This window comes from Perna viridis, chromosome 13 (genome assembly GCF_037379345.1).
Source record: "Perna viridis isolate PV_CMFRI_1.1 ecotype Kerala chromosome 13, ASM3737934v1, whole genome shotgun sequence".
Taxonomy (NCBI): Eukaryota; Metazoa; Mollusca; class Bivalvia; order Mytilida; family Mytilidae; genus Perna; species Perna viridis.
Window position 1 is genome coordinate 10534543 of NC_142457.1, and position 19143 is coordinate 10553685.

A 19143-nucleotide genomic window follows, 5' to 3' on the forward strand; every position below is an offset into this window, starting at 1 on the left:
CTGGGATAATTTGGGTTATGTTAGTAGGTAAGGTCGTGTGGCAAAGGGTCTAGGTACATTTGTATTGGGAATAAACATAGGGCCACTGGGGTTATGTTGGTACTTACGCATATGTGGCAAAGGGTCTAGGTATTGGTAATAAACGTGGGATCAATGAGTCTTTGTTGGTAGGTACGGAGGTGTGGCACGGGCCTATGTATTGGTAATAAACGTGGGATCACTTGGGTTATTTTGGTAGATAGGGACGTGTGGCACGGGCCTAGGTATTGGTACTAAACATTGGATCACTGAGTCTTTGTTGGTCGGTACGGAGGTGTCGCATAGGCCTATGTATTGGTGATGAAAATGGGGTCACTGAGGCTTTGTTGGTAGGTACGGACGTGTGGCACGGGCCTAGATATTGGTTATGAACATGGGATCACTGAAGCTTTGTTGGTAGGTACGGACGTGTGGCTCAGGGTCTAGGTACTGGGAATGAGCATCCATTGTGATTAATACATGGATATAGTGGGCCGCATATCTTAAATGAAAATAACACCCCCTCTTTCTATGTAAATCGCATTTATTTGATATATATATAGCGGATTATTTTACATTATTGGTGTTACGGGTGCTACAAATGTTTGAGTTCAGTCGAGGTATGCTGGCTTTTGATGTGTCGACGTTAATTTTGTTATTTCAGATTATATAACTAAACTCCTATTTATATATATATGATCTATTAATTACTATCTTTTATTAACTATTTATAATTCAAGTTCGTCTGAAACGTAATAGATGTGAATTTTAATATTAGTTCAATTACGTCGTGCTTTCTTCAATAGACCTTGAAACCGAAAGAAGAACAATCTATTTTTTGTGACATAGACTCATCTTTAAATTTCTACGTATTGTCAAGTTGTTATTGTTATTTCAATCAGTTGACATGGGGACGGTCGTTGTGATAACATTCAAGTGCAGATTTACATTTAATGCGGGACTTCAATCTTACTTTGACACCGTCACGAAAGGATGGTTTTACTGGAGGATTATTTTCACGTCTACCGTCGTTTGTGCCCCGTGCAGGTCCGGGTGTTAAAAGAATAGGCCTGCAGCAGCGCTAAGCTTGTCGTATAAGGCGACTAAATAGTGCTCAGAAACCTAGCCGGGGGCTAGGCGCTCTGCCCACAGAGCAACTGGGATGTGTGCCCCAGGTGGTGGAATGGGGTACCCCTGGCGTGTTACATGCTGGGGTTGTCAGGCTATAAGACGGAAAACCTGACCGCAAACCATAGTTTTGCACCGTGTTGGGAAAGATGCCACGTTCCTCGCACGTTAAAGAACCCTGCTGTGGTATCCGATAGGAGTAGGAACCTTTGCGCTCCGCCACAGGAGGCTAAATTGCCCGACCTTAACCATCCCCCTTTTTCCAGTGGCAATCAAAATTTGTCGACCCTATTATCCTTGTGACCCATCCTTTCTTTTTTTCATTTCATGTTCATTTTATCATCCATTTCATGTTCATTGTCTGAATATAGCTGAAATATTGCTGCTCGGACGTTAAACCCCAACAACCAACCGTCGTTTGTAGTTATTTCCATGAGTTATGAAATTGATTACGGATGTAAGGACGATGTTTAAATTTTGAATGAACAAAAGGAATTATAGATCAGGTTTATTCCTTGCTGTGTATACGAGAAATAAATCCATCCAAGTTGTTGTTAGAACAAATGCGTCTTTCGACATCATGATCTTACAGGACGCGCGAAACATTATCTATATTGTCAGTCCCAGGTCCGATAAAATGAAATTTTCTGCCTGACATAAGATTATTTTTAAGTGCTGTGTATTATGAGTATGTATTACAACAGTGCAGACATGGGTACTATACTTCTCCTCGAGAAACAGAATCGGTCCCATTTTTTTTTCAAACCAGGAAAGTTTTAAATAAATTCTTACTTATTATTGCCATTTGTTATACGGACATTTCTTTTAGACTATTCTTTTTGACTACTGCTTTTACCAGTTGAGTAATTTTATTGTTAATATTTTATTATTCACGCGTAAATAGTAGGTTCCTAATAAAGAAAGGCTCATGTGTTCTTGATTTGTATTTCAAGGCGGATTTTCTATTTTTCGACATCGTTATAAGTGACTTGACATGTCAGTAATCTTTTCATTCAAATGAGGAGACATCTTTTTGTGTGTCGCTTCTCTTCCTTCCGCGATAAATTAATCATCATGCCTTTGTGTGCTATATATACAGGTGTCACGGAATTATTTTGGTATATTTACAAACAACGCCCTAAATTCCTTACTTGATAACATACAAGTTTTTGGATACATGAGCTACCGGAACCGATATCAAACACGAATTGGGTCCCTGGAAGCGAAAAAAAAGCGATTTCTTTGGACTCCTGGAATCGGTACATTGTGTAAATTATGTATGAATTTTTGGTTCCGTTAACAGTTATGCATATCTATCTTTGAACAAATGACTTTCAACAAGACATTTAAGGATTTATGATGGCGTCCGTCTACTGTATTGTCTGTACAAACAATAACAAAAATAGTCCATAAAGTTATAAAATAACCTTCAAAATGGCTTCCATACCACCTGATATGTCAAAATTGATACATGAATTGGTAACGTACAATTTCTACGGGTCCCACAAACTGGTACATACGATTTTTTACACTCCAGGGAAGTCGTACATTTAGAAATAAATAATACTTGCCTTGCATGTTACAAATTTAAAAGTAAAAACCAAGTCAGAATATGTCGGGTGACTGAAATTGACAAGATCAAGGCCATAAAAGCAGCGAGTGTTTCTCAAGCCCTGGCCGTGTCTGTGAAACTACTGTGTGTCTGCCTTTTTTACTCCTAAATTTTGGGACAAAGCTTTTTATTTTGTTTTCTTCAAAAATCTTTAGCACAGAGTTATTACTCTTATCTTAACGTTGCAAATAATGTCCGACAACGATGTTGTCATTTTTTATGATAGCCAATTGCAAACAATACAGACTTTTTCGAATTAACATTTCTTTTATAGATACCGTCAGTGAGAATAATTGAACAGAATGAAATCTATTGTAAACTTTAATTTCGATCTACGAGCACTTCTGCATGATGCCACTTAAGCTTCACCTTGTAAATATTGCTTCATTTAAATACAGTCCCAATTTTCGACTATAGGGCTGTCGCCTTCATCGACCAACAACCAATTTCCGCAGATTTTCCACTATTTCTAATCTCACTTTTTCACTTAAGAACAAGGCTACCTTCCATAGCCCTCCACTTTTTAAATGGTGAGGTTCAGAAAAAAACCTAGGTCTGCTGAATAAAGAATAGACCCTTTTGTGCTAACTGTGGACTACTCGATGAGCATGAGCAGAGCATGCTCAAAACACACTTCCGCGAGGAAAATTCTTTTGTTCTACCCAAGCCCTACCTCGCGGAAGTGTATACTGAGCATGCTCATTAACTAACCACAAAAGGGTCTATAGCCAAGGGAACCAAGGTCATAGCGGCAACCAAAAGAATGCAGTCCAGGGACAAAGACCGGACATGGAAAACGGACATACACAACACAGAACACGAAGTAACTAAAAGCATCCATACAAAGTAACAAAAGCTAATGAGCAACTCGGACTCCACTAAAAACTGGGAGAATGGACCAGGTGCATCGGTAGGGTAAAAATTCAAAACGTTTACTTACATGGACATCACTTCTTGTTGACACCTCACCTCAATTCTCCAGTCATAAAAACTTTTACAAAAGTTTATCCTACAGCCGTTATACCACGATTTCGTGGATGTGTTATAGAATACAATTGTATCATTAGGGTTGTTTGCTCCTGTAGTAAAGAATAACAAAGATTTCAAATAGTTATGAATTCTTTTAATTTTTTTTACTCTTTGACAATATAAGAGGGAAAAAGATGGGTCAGTGTGCTCGTTTTTGAGATATAAGCATTTAAAATCTTGGCTGGAAAAGGATTCCTCTAGATTTCTCATAAGCTTTGCCTTAGTAGGATTTATCTATTAAAAACACCGAAGAAATAACAAGGATTTCGTAAAACTTCCCAAATGAGATTTTAAGGTCTGTTTAATGAAATTATGTAAAGAAAAGTTGAGGTCACTGTGCAAAACATATAAATGCTTTTTTTTGTTTTTTGTTTTTTGGTTTTTTTTTTTAAATTGATGTCAAACGAATAGCTTTAGATTTTATGGACCTTTTCCGTGTAGGAATTAGAGTTAATGCTTATCGTTCCAGGAACAACGAAGTATATTTTGAGCGAGGACATTTATAATTTAGAAAAATAAATATCAAATAATTAAATAAAAGTTCAATAAGTTTTTCTAGCAATCGAAGATAGCGATAATTTGCTTCAAAATTTATATGTACTCACTACTTGTTAGATTTTCGGACTGAAATTTACTGAAAACTATGGCAAACCAAGGTGGACAAAAATGAGCATTTTCTAATATTGAAAAATGATTATTTAATACTACAAATTCATTTTCTAATATTACAAATTAGATTTCTTTTATCACAAATCACTTTTTTCAATATTAAAAAATCATTTTTTAATATTGAAAATTCAATTGAATTTCTAATATTAAAAAAACTATTTTTGAATATTAGAAATTGATTTTCTAATATTAGAAAATGCATTTGTCGTATTCAATGACGATTTTTTAATATTAGAAAAACATTTTGTAATATTAAAAAAATGTGACTGATTTTTCTTATATTACAAATTCAATTTGTAATATTACAAAATGTGTGATATTTTATAATATTACTGAATCAGGAATTTGTAATATTAGAAAATGAATTCTTAATATTACAAAATGAATTTCTAATATTGAAAAATCTTTTCTAATATTAAAAAAAATGATTTTGTAATAGTAAAAATTCATTTTCTAATATTACAAAATATTGATTTTTGTCCACTTTGGCTTGCCATAGAAAACACTTGATCAAATTAAGATTGTTATGACCAGGGGCGGGTCCAGGTAAGGGCGTAATGGGCGTACGCCCCCCCTTTAAAAAAAAAAAAAAAAAAAAAAACTATCGTGGCCTAGGTATTGAAATGTTAAGTTACTCCTTATACCCTTGAGTTTGGAATTTCTCGTTATTGGTCTACTGCTGTTAAGATCCATCCAATCATTTTAATATACCATAGACAATTAATGGAGAAAACTCGGCATAAAAAATGTCACACCCTGACACTTTAACTATAAAATATACATGCTCCAAGTCAGGAACCGTTACATTAGTGCAATTCTCTATTATTTTATGTTTTTAAGCCAAAAAAGGTCCAAAAATTTTTTCGCCTCGCTTCGCTCGGCGAAATATTTTATTCTACGCCCCCCCTTTCAAATATCCTGGACACGCCCCTGATGACCTAGATAGATAAAAGGATTAGGCTGATGTTCCATAACTCTTAATTTCTCGTAGATAACCGGGATTTTTAAACCGAAAGAAAAAATAATTCGAGGACAATCCGATTTTCCAGAAAGCGATTGCACGAGTGGGTTAGACTGCTGTTCTTAAATAATTTCTCGTAAATAAACCAGGATTTTTAAACCGAAAGAAAAAATAATTCGAGGACAATCCGATTTTCCAGAAAGCGATTGCACGAGTGGGTTAGACTGCTGTTCTTAAACAATTTCTCGTAAATAAACCAGGATTTTTAAACCGAAAGAAAAAATAATTCGAGGACAATCCGATTTTCCAGAAAGCGATTGCACGAGTGGGTTAGACTGCTGTTCTTAAACAATTTCTCGTAAATAAACCAGGATTTTTAAACCAAAAGAAGAAATAAAACGAGGACGATCCGGTTTTCCAAAAAGCGATTGCACGCATTGATGGTTTTAAATCTACTTTCAGTTTATTACATTCTACAATATTGTTCAAAACTTGTTTTGAGGTAGGTCTTTACATGTATGTTACTGCTGAAATCGGAATATGGCCCATTCCGGAATGGGACGCGCCCTGAATCGGAATAAAGCGAGATTCAACGTTATTCTGATTCAGGTCGTCCGATTCCGGAATGGGACGATCTCGTTTATAGATATTTCAGTGCATATTTCGAGATTTGTAAAGGGAACTTGCTAAATTAGCTCTTACCACCTTTTTTCATGTTTAACTAAAAAAAATGCTATAGAACAACACCTTATTTATCCATAAATCCCTAAAAAACGGTGCATTTAAGTGATTTTTCTTTTTACACTCAATAATTTTACTGAACCTTAAACAATAAACGGGTATATCACCTGTTATATATTCATTCATTTACTTATGTTACTTTGTATGTATTATTTTAGCTACTTTATGTTCTTTTTGTGTTTTTCTTTTTTCCATGTCTGGTCTTTGTCCCTTGATTACATTCTTTTGATTTCCGATAGAATTTTGATTCCCTTAATTACTTTTTAACTATACACTACATTATTACCATATATTTTATTTTATATTGTTTAATTTTGTTGCTATAGAAATATTTCTATTTGAATTTATTTCTTTAATAATTTAATTTTTATGTATATAACCGAAAAACAAAAAAAGTTCAGCATTTATAATTTACATTGGACAGGGGAGCTGAAAAAGAATTGTAGTCACATTTCTGTTCTTTTTTTTTCGGCTACATGTTTAGCATGATGGAACATTTTATTCCTAATTGACTGTATAACACATCATGATGCCAATGATATGCAAAACACTTAGTAATGTTTGATATATTTAAATATTTTGGCAATATTGTATTACAGATAATTTATATTTTCTATTAGTTCCACCATTTTCATCAGAATTAGAGGAAATGAGTAATTATTTGTTCCTAGGTTGATTGAACTGAACAAGAATAAAGAACCATGAAAAGTCCTAAAGATTATTTTTCCCTTTTTCTTAGGGTGTAATTCATTGTTACAATCACTATGAAATACATCTGGCAAGGTTTGATAATAAAGTTCTCTTTCAATTTTATTCCTACAAAAGTTTTTAATTATTCATATTTAGCTGTATTTGTATATATTTTTAATTGGGTATTAATACTTTTCTAAACTTATGGAAAGTTCGACCTCGTTATAGGGATCAAACTGCACTAAAATATTTACATTGTATTTTTAAATTGAAGATGTGTTTTAAATAAAAACATTAATATTTGTTTAAATATGTTCTATAGATGTAAGACATTTGTACTGAATATGATGTAATAAATTCAATTTTAAGATTAGAAGGAAATTCATAAATCCAGGTATAAAGACTATACATGGAAAACAAACACACACACAAAAAGCTTATACTAATCAAAATAAAAGGTACAAAGATGAGCAAATCGCGTGAATCCTCAACATTAGGAGCATGGACTAGATGCAATTGCAGCGTAAGCGTGCTTTGCTTTTAATAAAATTGTGCGAATTTAATCAGAGGACGTAAATGGAATAAAAAATAATGTTTTGTTACCAAATTAAAGGACCAAATAAAGCATGTAAAAAATACTTGGGACTGATAACTCTAGGTAGGAGGAAAGAATGTAAAATGCGATTTCTCTTCCACTGAAATAAAGGAAGGTTAGAAGCAAATACATTTGAGAATCAACATAAATGAATAAGTTCTATAAGTATGTGAACGGTAAAAACACCGAAAACAATAGTGTAATCAAAGTACAGAAGTACTGAGTCAATGAAGGCCTTCATAATTTGCTCTGTTCACTTTTCAAATTATAAAAAAAAGATTGTATAATATTAAAATAAGGAAAGTAATTTTAAACCCCCTTTCAGAAGGATAGGTATACACTTTTACCCTTGTCCGTGTCTCCGTTATTATTTTGTTCGATATGTTGCTATAATAGTCAGATTTCGCATTTTTAACGGCTAGATTACACTTTTTTCTTATTTTTCTGAATTTTTTTCAATTATCCGGACTATCATGCTTTTTTGCCTTGTTATGACAGCGGTTTTTCTTGTTTATACTAATGATACGGTTTTGTATAACCTCGTCACAGACAGAAATATTTTTATCCGTGATATTTGAAGTAGACGAATCTATTTGTTCATTTACAAATAGGGAGTCCCAGTAATGTCTTTGCAGTATTCAGGGCTAATTTTAAAGACTCGGAGACTTCTTCCTATATATTATCGTTACTATCTGGTGGAACATAAAATGTACCGTATAACACGATTTTCTTTTTAAGTCTTAATTCTAACCATAAGCATTCTAATTGACCAACGCAAAGGTCGGGACGCCAGATACAGTCGATATTAGATCTTACATACACATGAACACCCCCATCCAAACGAACTAGTCTATCTTTGCGGAATAGTTGGTATCCTGTTATCGATATTTCATTATCAGATACAGTCTGTTTTAATCAGCTTTCCGTACATGAGAGGCTGTTGAAGTTGTTATATTCAATTGATATTTGCTCAAGTTTTGGTTTTATGCTTTGCACGTTCAAGTGAAAAAAAATACGGAATTATTCAGGATTTGCAAATAACTTAGGTTTAAGCTGGCGGAGCTTGTATTTAATGGTTCTGTGCTACAACTGGGTGTAGACGAGGGCCCAGGATTAGGTTCAACGCCAGCAATTATCAATAAAATGCAAGCAATCTTGTAGTAGAAAATTTCAGTTTTTATTGGGAAGTCTGGAACAGATTGAGTATAACTTGATATATTTTTCCTCCTTATCTCGGTACTTGCTTTTGTATTTAGTTCCCGATTTAGCTCATGATAAAAACGGACTATGCTTAAAAGAAGTATCAGCGGGATAGAGGCTAATTTATGAGTGATAAATAAACAAATGAATTTGATATTAAACAATGAGAGGCATTTCTTAGATTTCCTTATACGCAATAATGAGTGAAACAGTCCGATTCTCTCTCGGATTTTATTGATAGCCTCAGACACAGTAGGTGTACAAGTGGACAACGAAAAACAAATACAAACATGTACATACATGTAAATAAGACAAATACACCGACAAAATACATAAAACAGTCAGTATCATTAAATATGTGAATACATACAGATTCACATTTATGTTTTAACACATTCATTTTCATATGATATTAGCAATTGTTCATAAAAAAGCACACACTCTTTTGTATAATTGTACATTACAGATTAACAATAACCCACCAAATTTTCTCATATTCGGTTGCTTTGAGTAGTATTCTGGGATGTAACGAGATCTTACATACTTAACCGTTTGATTATTTCACTGGAAGAATATGTGAAATTCATCTCCCACCCCTTTTTTACAAATATTACATATTCTTTGACTCCGCGAGACTCCAGACCACCTTCCAGTTTCTATTTGATAGTTTTAAGTTAGGACATCTTAATTTTAATCTAAAATGCAGAATTCACCACGAGATATGTTGTCCATTTGTAAAAAACTAAGACTGGTAGAATTGATCACATAATGTCTGTTTGACTGCGACCTTAAGCCAGTTAATATTTACTTTAACGTGTTCGTTCCATAAGTAACTAAGACCAGTATCATCCAAGATAGATTTAACATGATAGCTAATCCACCTAAATTTGGTTGGATTATTTTCAAGCTATTTTAACATAAGCCGAAGCATTATATTTGACAGTTTTTGTTCTTCTTGCATAGTTCTTGTCCAAAAGCTAACCATTCTTACTTTAACAAATATTTCAAGTGGAATTCTACCCAACTCTCCATAAACCATAAAATTTAGAGTGCTGCTTCTCAGCTAAAGGATATTTTTAGAAAATTTAAGATGCATCTTTTCATTGTTTTGCTTATTTTCAATACCCCAGACCTCAGAGGAATATAAAAGTATCGGTGATATCAAAAGTATCAAATAACTTCAACTGTAAATCTAATGGCAGTGGAATGTTTCTTAGTTTCCTATAGAGAGCAAATAGAGCTTTTTGGGCTTGATCTATTAGACGCTTTCTTGCAATAGTGAAACTGCCGTTGTAACTGAAAACCGTGCCTAGATATGTATGCGACTCTTCTATTTCTATATTTTTGTTATATATTTGGAATTGAAAATGTTGTTTACACTTTATTTTACTGAAGACAATAACTTTGGTCTTTTCAGTATTAACTTGTAACTTCCATTCTTTACAGTAATTAGCAAACACATCCAATGCTTATTGCATAGCTTCTTTTGTTTCTGACATTATAATTTTATCATCTGCATAAAGCATCACAAATATTTTGACATATACATCAAACATTTCTAAGCATGAACTTTCTATCAAATATAGATTTTGTACTTCATTGTCTTGCAAAAAGATTTCTAAATCATGCAATAAAATTGAGAACAAAAAATGCGACAAGTTTTCTCCTTGTCTTACACCAACTCCACAGTTACAAATGCTGAGAGTTTACCTTGATGCCTAATACAAGCCTTAATATTCTGATCCATATTGAAAATAACTGAAAATATTTTCCCTGTAACATTGGATTTTTGAACTTTTAGCCACAGACCATCTCTCCAAACTGTGTCAAATGCTTTTTTGAAGTCAGCAAATGTGCAAAATAGTTGTACCTTTTGAAAAATATATAGCTAAAAGGGAGTGTAACACAAAAATGTTGTCAACAGTAGAATAACCCTTTCGAAAGCCAGTCTGTGATTCAGATAAGAGCTCAATCTCATCAGAAGACTTAGTAAGTCTTTCATTCAAAATGGATGAGAAGGTTTTCCCTAAGCATGAATTTGGTGTATAAATAGATACAATAAGTTCTTGTGACCAAAGTTCTGGTACAATACCTATCGAGTACTAAATGAAAAATCTTACAGGTATTAGCTCCAGAACAGTGTTTTTAAGATATTCATTAAGAATATCATCAACTCCACAGGCTTTGCCATTTTTTAGATTTCTAATATTTTTTTTAACTATTTCGTCAACAGTGATTGGACCACTAAGTAATTTGTTCAATTCGCTTGGTAAGTTGTTGACAAAATTTTCAAAATTTCTTGAACTCTACTTCGGTGTCCATTTTGGTATCAGTCTTGTATTACATATTCCTGAGCGGTGTACACATATGACTATCATTTTTCATCAGAAGTACAGGGTAAATATCAAGCTATGACACAAAAAAAACTAGTTTTTGGAGAAAAACAGTATTTTAATGAAAAATACTGCTTCAGAAAATGTGTTTACTTTATGAACTCAAAATAAAAGTGAAAGTAGAAAAGGTCTCCTTTAAGTTTGACCAGTCCTGGTGTACCAAAGTTTGTGTGATTTTTTTCTAAAATGGACCTAAAAATTATTTTTATAATTTTCTTAATTGAAAAACATGGTCAAAAGTTGAAACTCCTCGTCTTTTTTTTAATCATGAAAATTTAAGGTATACTATAGAAGCCTGTGAGGCAAAGAATACAATACTGAGACCTGATAACCACAGCTTCAGTGGAAAGTGAGATTTTTAGTTAGTAAGTTTCAATTATCCTAGAAGCAACAATATATCATATTTTATACTAACTGGAGCAACCTTAAATGGAATAAAGGGATTCAAGGCCTCATGTTCATTTTTCATGGTATATTTTTACTAAATTTGGAAATTAACAATGTTTTTATGGATTAAAAGATGACCAATGGATTGCACTTGTTATTATCAAAAGTTTTCTCAACACAACTATATAAAAAATAAATAGGGTGACTTAAATTGCTGAAATATAAACAGTTTTGATATGTTTACATTTTTAATACTTGGAGTAAAGATGTGACTTGAAAATGGTTGAATTGCACTATGAAAACTGATGTATTCAACGGGTCATAGTTTTCCTTTCCTCGTTTGTCTACCCCGGACTTGACTTTTTATGAGCAACTCGGCGGGTGTTTCTAGAAAAGCAGACGACGCTTACCCTACCGGTGCACCTGGTCCATGCTCCCAGTTTTTAGTGGAGTCCGAGTTGCTCATTTACTTTTGTTACTTTGTATGCATGATTTTAGTTACTTTCTGTTCCTTGTTGTGAATGTCTGTTTTCCATGTCTGGTCTTTGTCCCTGGATTACATTCGTTTGATTACCGCTATAACCTTGGTTCCCTTGATTACTCTTGCACTTGTTACACATGACATTTAAAACCTGAAATGTTTTTTTGCATTTTCAATTTTATTCTACTTTAACTGCTCAAGAAGTGCTGTACTACAGTCATTTGATTAATTAAAAGTGAAAACTGGATGATAAAACATTTTTTATTTCATAAATGACCATTTCTAATGGTACTTCCACTCAAATATTAATGCGACTTCTAAAAAAAATGGCGGTAATGACATATAAAAATGAATTTTCTTCTATAAAGTGTGAAGTAAGTAGAAACTTTGATGTTTTCTGTGTATGTTATTTACTGTTCTTGCAAAACATAATTCTGTTTCTGTGAGATATTTCTCCTTTTGTAATTACTGAGTACATTTGTACATGCCCAGGGTACCAATTGTGATTGCATTTTTGTGAACTAAGATGTCTTTTTCATTAAAATAATGATAATTATTCAACATTTTGACCCTATTATGCCTTTGTGTAAACAAGAAATTCAATTTTGTGCAATTTGTTGTTTCAGTAAGCAGATTTTAGATTATTAAGAGGCTCCCTTGTGTTAATGCTAAAAAAAGGGGGGGCGAACTGGACTTTTGTGAATATGGGCCAAAAAAATTGAGATTTTGAAACAATTTGGTATTCATAGAATATTCATAGAATAATTAAGGCATTTGTCTTATCAATACAGACTACCTTTAATGTTTAAAAAGGTAACTAATTTTTTTTTTATCAAAACTTGTCTTTTTTGCAAAATTTGAGATATTTGACTTAATACTGTTAAAGGGTACCTATATGAAAATTGGAACAAAAATTCACAGGAAAGCAGGAGGACAGAGATATTTTGTGTTTAAGTTGGAAACTGAACCAAGTTATAGAAAAGCAACAACATTTAAAGATATCTAAAAGTTTTAGTATTAGGTATCAGTCTTGTATTACATATTCCTGAGCGGGTGTATGGCAAAACATGGAGGCTGAAAATATAGTGCACTTCCTTTTTGCCTTTACCTGTTTTTGTTTCTTGGCAAATGACTATCATTTTTTATCAGAAGTACAGGGTAAATATCAAGCTATGACACAAAAAAACTTGTTTTTGAGGAAAAAACAGTATTTTAATGAAAAATAATGCCTATTAAAATAATGTCTATTATATGAGCTCAAAATAAAAGTGAAAGTAGAAAAGGACTATTTTTAGTTTGACCAGTCCTGGTGTACCAAAGTTTGTGCCTTTTTTCTAAAATGAACCTAAAAATTATTTTTGACATTTCCTTAATTGAAAAACATGGTCAAAAGCTGAAACTCCTTGTCTATTTTTTAAAAAATCATGAAAATTTAAGGTATACTATAGAAGTCTATGAGGCAAAGAATACAAGACTGAGACCTTTTGCTACGTCTGTTAGATTCAAATAAATACCGCCTAGGAACTTGAAATACCGTTATTTATCTAATAAACTAGATCGTCCCATTCCGGAATCGGACGGCCTGAAACGGAATAACGTGGAATCTCGCGTTATAACAATTCATGACGTGTCCCATTCCGGAATGGGAAAATTCCGATTTCGACCGTAACATGTATACGTTATTTATATGCTTAAATTAACTGTTGAGTACCATATCCCCTAAGTGGGTACAAGGGGAATTCAGGTGGTCCGTCCCTTACGGAATTGAAATTTAAAAAAAAATTAAAACTCTTTTTCTAAATTTCACATATATATGTTTTGCTTGTCGCACAGGCTGTTTTTCAAAATTTGGTAGAGTAAAAATTTCAGTCAATGGACATTGGCACTGCGGAAGTTTCCATAGTTACATTAAACAAAACATGTAATTCCTTTCCTACTATATAATACTAACATGAACTAAATCTGTAAAGAGAAAATTACATTGTAATGATTATTGGGAAACCCGGATGGAAAAATGACATCAATACATATGCCACGCATCAGTAGATAATCTGTACCATATTTATGTCTTACAAACACATACACACACACACACAACTTAATCTATGCTGAATTTAAAAAAAATGGATCCGTAAAAATCAAATCCCAGTGTACTAGTGTTATAGAAAAAATGAATGAAGTATATAGGGAGCAATCCCTTGCACATTCTGTATCTTGCAAAGAATTATTTAAATTATTATTTATAAATAAAGATCAGATATTATCCTTAACGGTTGGGTGAATCAATTGTGTTATTATTATAATATACACACACACATATATATATATATATATATGTCTGGAAAAATTCCCAACGATGTTAGAACTGTCAAATTTGCGATGCAAATTTGTGGTCGTTCCCTCCGCATGACTCGAACTCGTACCGCTGTGACGTCTATGGCAACACCGCCTGCACGAAGTCCAGCGCCCTAGACCACTCGGCCAGATAGGCTATATAAAAATATAGCTTTCGCTTGCCGGGTCATTCCTTCTCGTAGGATTAATCTAGGGCTGTAACTGAGTACACGATGTATGGTAGTACGGGACAGTTCATTTAGATGTTATTATGTAGGATAGAGGATCAAATTAATGATGCATGTCACAACAAATCAATATTATACAAACGTCTTAGAATGTGACGACTCTATTCGCTACACTGCTCCATCGGATAAAATTGATACAGGGAAGATATGTAAAAGTATAGAAAGGTCTGAAAAATTCCCAACGATGTTAGAACTCAAATTTGCGATGCAAATTTTTGGTCGTTTCCTCCGCGGGTTTCGAACTCGTTCCGCTGTGACATCTATGGCAACACCGCCTACACAAAGTCCAGCGCCTTAGACCACTCGGCCAGCTAGGCTATATTATATAAAAAAATTGACAAATTCGACGACATTTCTAACATCGTTGGGAATTTATATATAAATAAATATAAATATAGCATTACAGATATGAATGAATACATTTCATGTTTATATGTTTAGGAGTTAAATCATGTACTTGGTATATTTAATGCATTTCTTGTCCTGCCCGGATGTTCATTCAATAGAGGTATATGTCTCACATGTATCATGTGTTTTGTATGCATTAACATTCCCCTCGCTGGGACCTTTATGGAAAAATAAAATGATTCTTATTCTTATTGAAAGTTGACGAACGATATCAATATATGTATATCAATTTTCCAATAATAGTTATAAGGCTAGCCTATATCTAATTTTAATTAATCATATTCCAGCCATGTAAACTTTAGGTTAGGGTGAAATCTATAGGTTAATGGAATTATCATTTCCAAGCTATTACTGAAATACCGTGAGGTAAGTTGACGACGACGACGACGATGATGATGATAAACCAATCATTTCAATGTCCTATCATTACAAGTTGTGAAGTCTGTTAGGGAGCAACCATTTGATTTCTATGGGGGCTAGGATCAAATTTTGTGTTCTGGATTTTTTTTCAATAAAATTTCTAACCTGACATTTTATGTTTTACTCCAGCCAGTCTCGAATTTTTTTAAACCAGATCCTGGTTTATTTCTACCACTTGCATCCTTTTTATTTTATCCAATTGTTCATTCTGGTTATCGTCTTGCCTTTTTATTTAAAAAAATTATTGAAGTATGCCCCCTAAAAATCAAATGGTCGCTTCCTTACTTACGACTAATGAAGAGTTTTTCGTTTAGGATGTACATTATTTACTTAACTAGTCGTTTATATAGAGGGCTTGATCATGGTAAATTGGCAGGGACGGTAATATCACCTGGAACGTTGATAATGCCTCAAAGTCGCTGTCGGTGCTAAAGGCATTATCATTTCCCAAATGTAGTTCATTTATGGATAATGCAAGTAATTGAAGCAATTAACTGTTTTTGGACAGATATGGGCCAAGGAAGGAAGAAGGAAAGAGAACAAAAGAAATCTCGCTCATGTAGGAATAAACAAAAAGTAAGGTGTATTCTAATCAACGGCATATCTATCAATTTTCTGTTCGTCTTTTTTTTCCATAAAAAATGTTCTTTTGTAAAACATATAATGAGAAACTTTCGCGTAATAGCACTATACTTTCGCGTAATAACGCAATAATTTTTGCGAAATGACGCAAAAACTTACGGGAATTAATGCGAAATATTTTATATATTTTATGAAAACAAGCATTCAGATTTGTGCAAAAAATCAATGGAGACCGAAGTTTTATTTTTTCAAATGTCTTTTTTTTTTGTATTTTGTGTGTGTTTTTTTTATTCTATTATACCCTAACCAACGATGTTACGGAGGGTATACTGTTTTTGACCCGTCCGTCAGTCCGTCCGTCAGTCAATCTTCAGTTTTCCGAACACTTTTTAAACGCTTGCAGATATTGACATGAATTTTGGTATTTAAGTTCGCCACGATAAGTTATAGTTTACTATTCGTTCGGCTCTGATGATTTTTACCGAAATTACGGGCCTTGAACTTAGCAAAAGTATCTGTTACGAACAAATTTACTTTGGTATCTAAAACGAGGACACGTGGGGTATTTGAGCGCACTCACTAAGGTTCTTAAATTTATTTTTTTATTTTATTTTTGGTATATTTTGTCTCATTTTTATTCTAGATATTTGTAAAAGTTCAAAAAATGACTTCGTTTGACCTAACAAAAAACAAAAACAAAAATAAAAAAAAAAACAAAAACAAACAAAAACAAAAAAACCAAAAAAAAAAAATAAATAAATAAATAAATAAATAAAATAAAATAAAATAAAAAAATAAGTACTGCTTTATATTATGAACAAAACAGATCGGAATCTCTCCATTTCGACCTCCAGCACAATAATATGGATTAGAATTAAAAATTAGAAAGTCCAAGTATAAAAATACAGATCATATGTTGTCTATACAAACAACTAGACACAGGTAAGATCAAACATGCGACGTTTGTGACGTCACAATAACACGGTTTTTACGTCTTATTTATGCAAATGAATTTTGGGAATCTGAATTGGCACACTAATTACAAAATTATTTAAAAAAAAATAAAATAAAGAACCAAACACCGCCAGAAAATGCAGGACTAAGAAGCCTCACACTCACATACCGACGATGAAGATAGCAATGCTCTCTTACTCGTCAGGGCCTCATTAGAGAATTTGAAATATCACCCTCTTCCTGGCACTCTCGGCGGACCTAGATTTTATAATGCTTTCTCTGGGGACTCGGACAATACTTGTATTTCCATTTGATAAAATAACATTATCATACAGTTACCCTGTGGATAATTAATATATCACTTAAATATAAATACATTCCCATTCTGTGGTATATAGGGGAAGTGGGTGGATGAGGATTTAGAAGTAGAATGAGAGATTAGTTTGAATATTGAAATATTAAAATAAAATACAGTAGCATTTGATAATGTTATAATACTATAGTGAAAAATGATTTGGGGATCCTATGGAAATTGTATGGGGAACCTATGGGATTGTATGCCGAGCCTATGGAGATTCTATGGGGAGCCTATGGGGATTGTATGGGGAGCCAATGGGGATTGCACAGGGAGCCTATGGAGATTCCATGGGGAGCCTATGGGGATTGTATGGGAAGCCTATGGGATTGTATGGGGAGCCTATGGAGATTCTATGGGGAGCCTATGGGGATTCTATGGGAAGAGTAAGGAACCGGGATGGTAAATGTATATGGTATATATGAACGTTTATACTAAACAAGAACTGTAGACATTTATCAATTTTGATAATTTTTCTTGAAAACTACTTTTGTCAATTGCATATTATTGCATATAATTGCATAGTTTTTTAATGGTCGATTGACGAAATGTTTTACATTTCAATCGTCTTACAAGTGTCAGAGGATGCAAAAAAGCAAGTTTAATTTTATTATAGAATACATGTAATAGGGGGAAATGATTGATCTCCATTTGAAATTAATTTCATATAATGTGTTCCTTGAATTACTGCCACTTAAAAAAGAAATGCATGAGTTTGACTTTTCTCCCTCAAAGATTTACCCAATGCCTGATTCTTACTGAACAGACTTTAGACAACTAAATCTATACACTTCCTTTAGGTGGACCCTCCTCTCGAAATGGTGTTGTACTCATATAGAAACTTCGAAGTAAATTTATTTATGTGTTAAAACATTATCTATCGAAGTTTATTATGTTAAAGAAATAAATGACTTTACCATACCACTGTCTTACTCAATCTCTGCCTTTAGTTATTTTCGATTTTCATATATTTATTGACACACTCTTTCAGGTTTCAGAGAAAACGCTTTCCGAAAAGGAACACTTTGCAGGCTCAGTAGAAATGGCATCTGAGAATAATTCCACTGAAGGTAAAGCGACGTCTGAGACTAAATCCCATTCAGATGAAACTTCACCAGAGAATAAACCACCTGCAGATGAAAAGACACCTGAGCATAAATCTTCTGCAGATGAAAGGACACATGAGAATAAAACCCCTGCAGATGAAACGACACATGAGAATAAATCCCCTTCAGAAGAAACATCAAATGAAAAAGATGCAGATCATATCAATGGTTCGCAAAGGACTAATGAACAGTTGAATGAATTAAAAGGAAATGCAAATGATTATTCAGAGGCAGAAACTGATGCTTATTTCCATAAACAAAATGGAAGGGATGGATCAATAAACGACCGATATGATCAACAATACATGATGTCATCTGCTCCAGAATCTCTGTCAAATTTTCTAGATAAAGACAAATTGGAAAATTCTCAATATGATAACGAAAACAGCACATTACAAAATACCGAAGCAACAGAACATGGGAAAAGCGATTTAAATGAAGACGAAATGAAATCTGGCAAAGACGGTCATAATCTTCATTCAACAGAAGATGGTCCAAATGAAAATGAAAACATTGAAATCAACGAATCTGCCAGTACTAGAATGCATATTGGATGCTCTTTCAGTGAAAGTATTACGTCAAAGGATGAAAAACAAGGTATGATTGTATTTTAGTTTTCAAGTAAATATGTATGATATTTGTTAATCGATTGTCATGGGTGCAACACAATGTATGCACCGATGAAAATATATATGCAGTGGCGGATCTAGAAAGTTGAGATTAGGGTTCCTTAAGTTAAAGGGAGTTCCGGGCAAATATTGATCTCTATTTACCCCGAAGATGCACAAAACTAACAAAACTAACTTCCACAAATTGTCAAGGGTTAATATTA

The 19143-nt window shown here is 33.3% G+C and overlaps 1 protein-coding gene across 8 annotated transcripts in view; it reads left to right on the forward strand.

Moving 5' to 3' along the window:
* Positions 1 to 19143, forward strand: part of LOC148599533 (uncharacterized) — a 71090-nt gene that overhangs the window by 7807 nt on the left and 44140 nt on the right. For 3 of the 8 annotated variants that reach the window (XM_088558707.1, XM_088558711.1, XM_088558713.1), the window contains exon 2: positions 18197 to 18908. In XM_088558707.1, the coding sequence (XP_088414833.1) occupies positions 18197 to 18908 (712 nt within the window). Of the gene's footprint in view, positions 1 to 5433; positions 5920 to 15822; positions 15891 to 18196; positions 18909 to 19143 lie in introns of those variants that run through there. The other 5 variants (XM_088558715.1, XM_088558714.1, XM_088558709.1 and 2 more) reach the window with 4 other exon arrangements.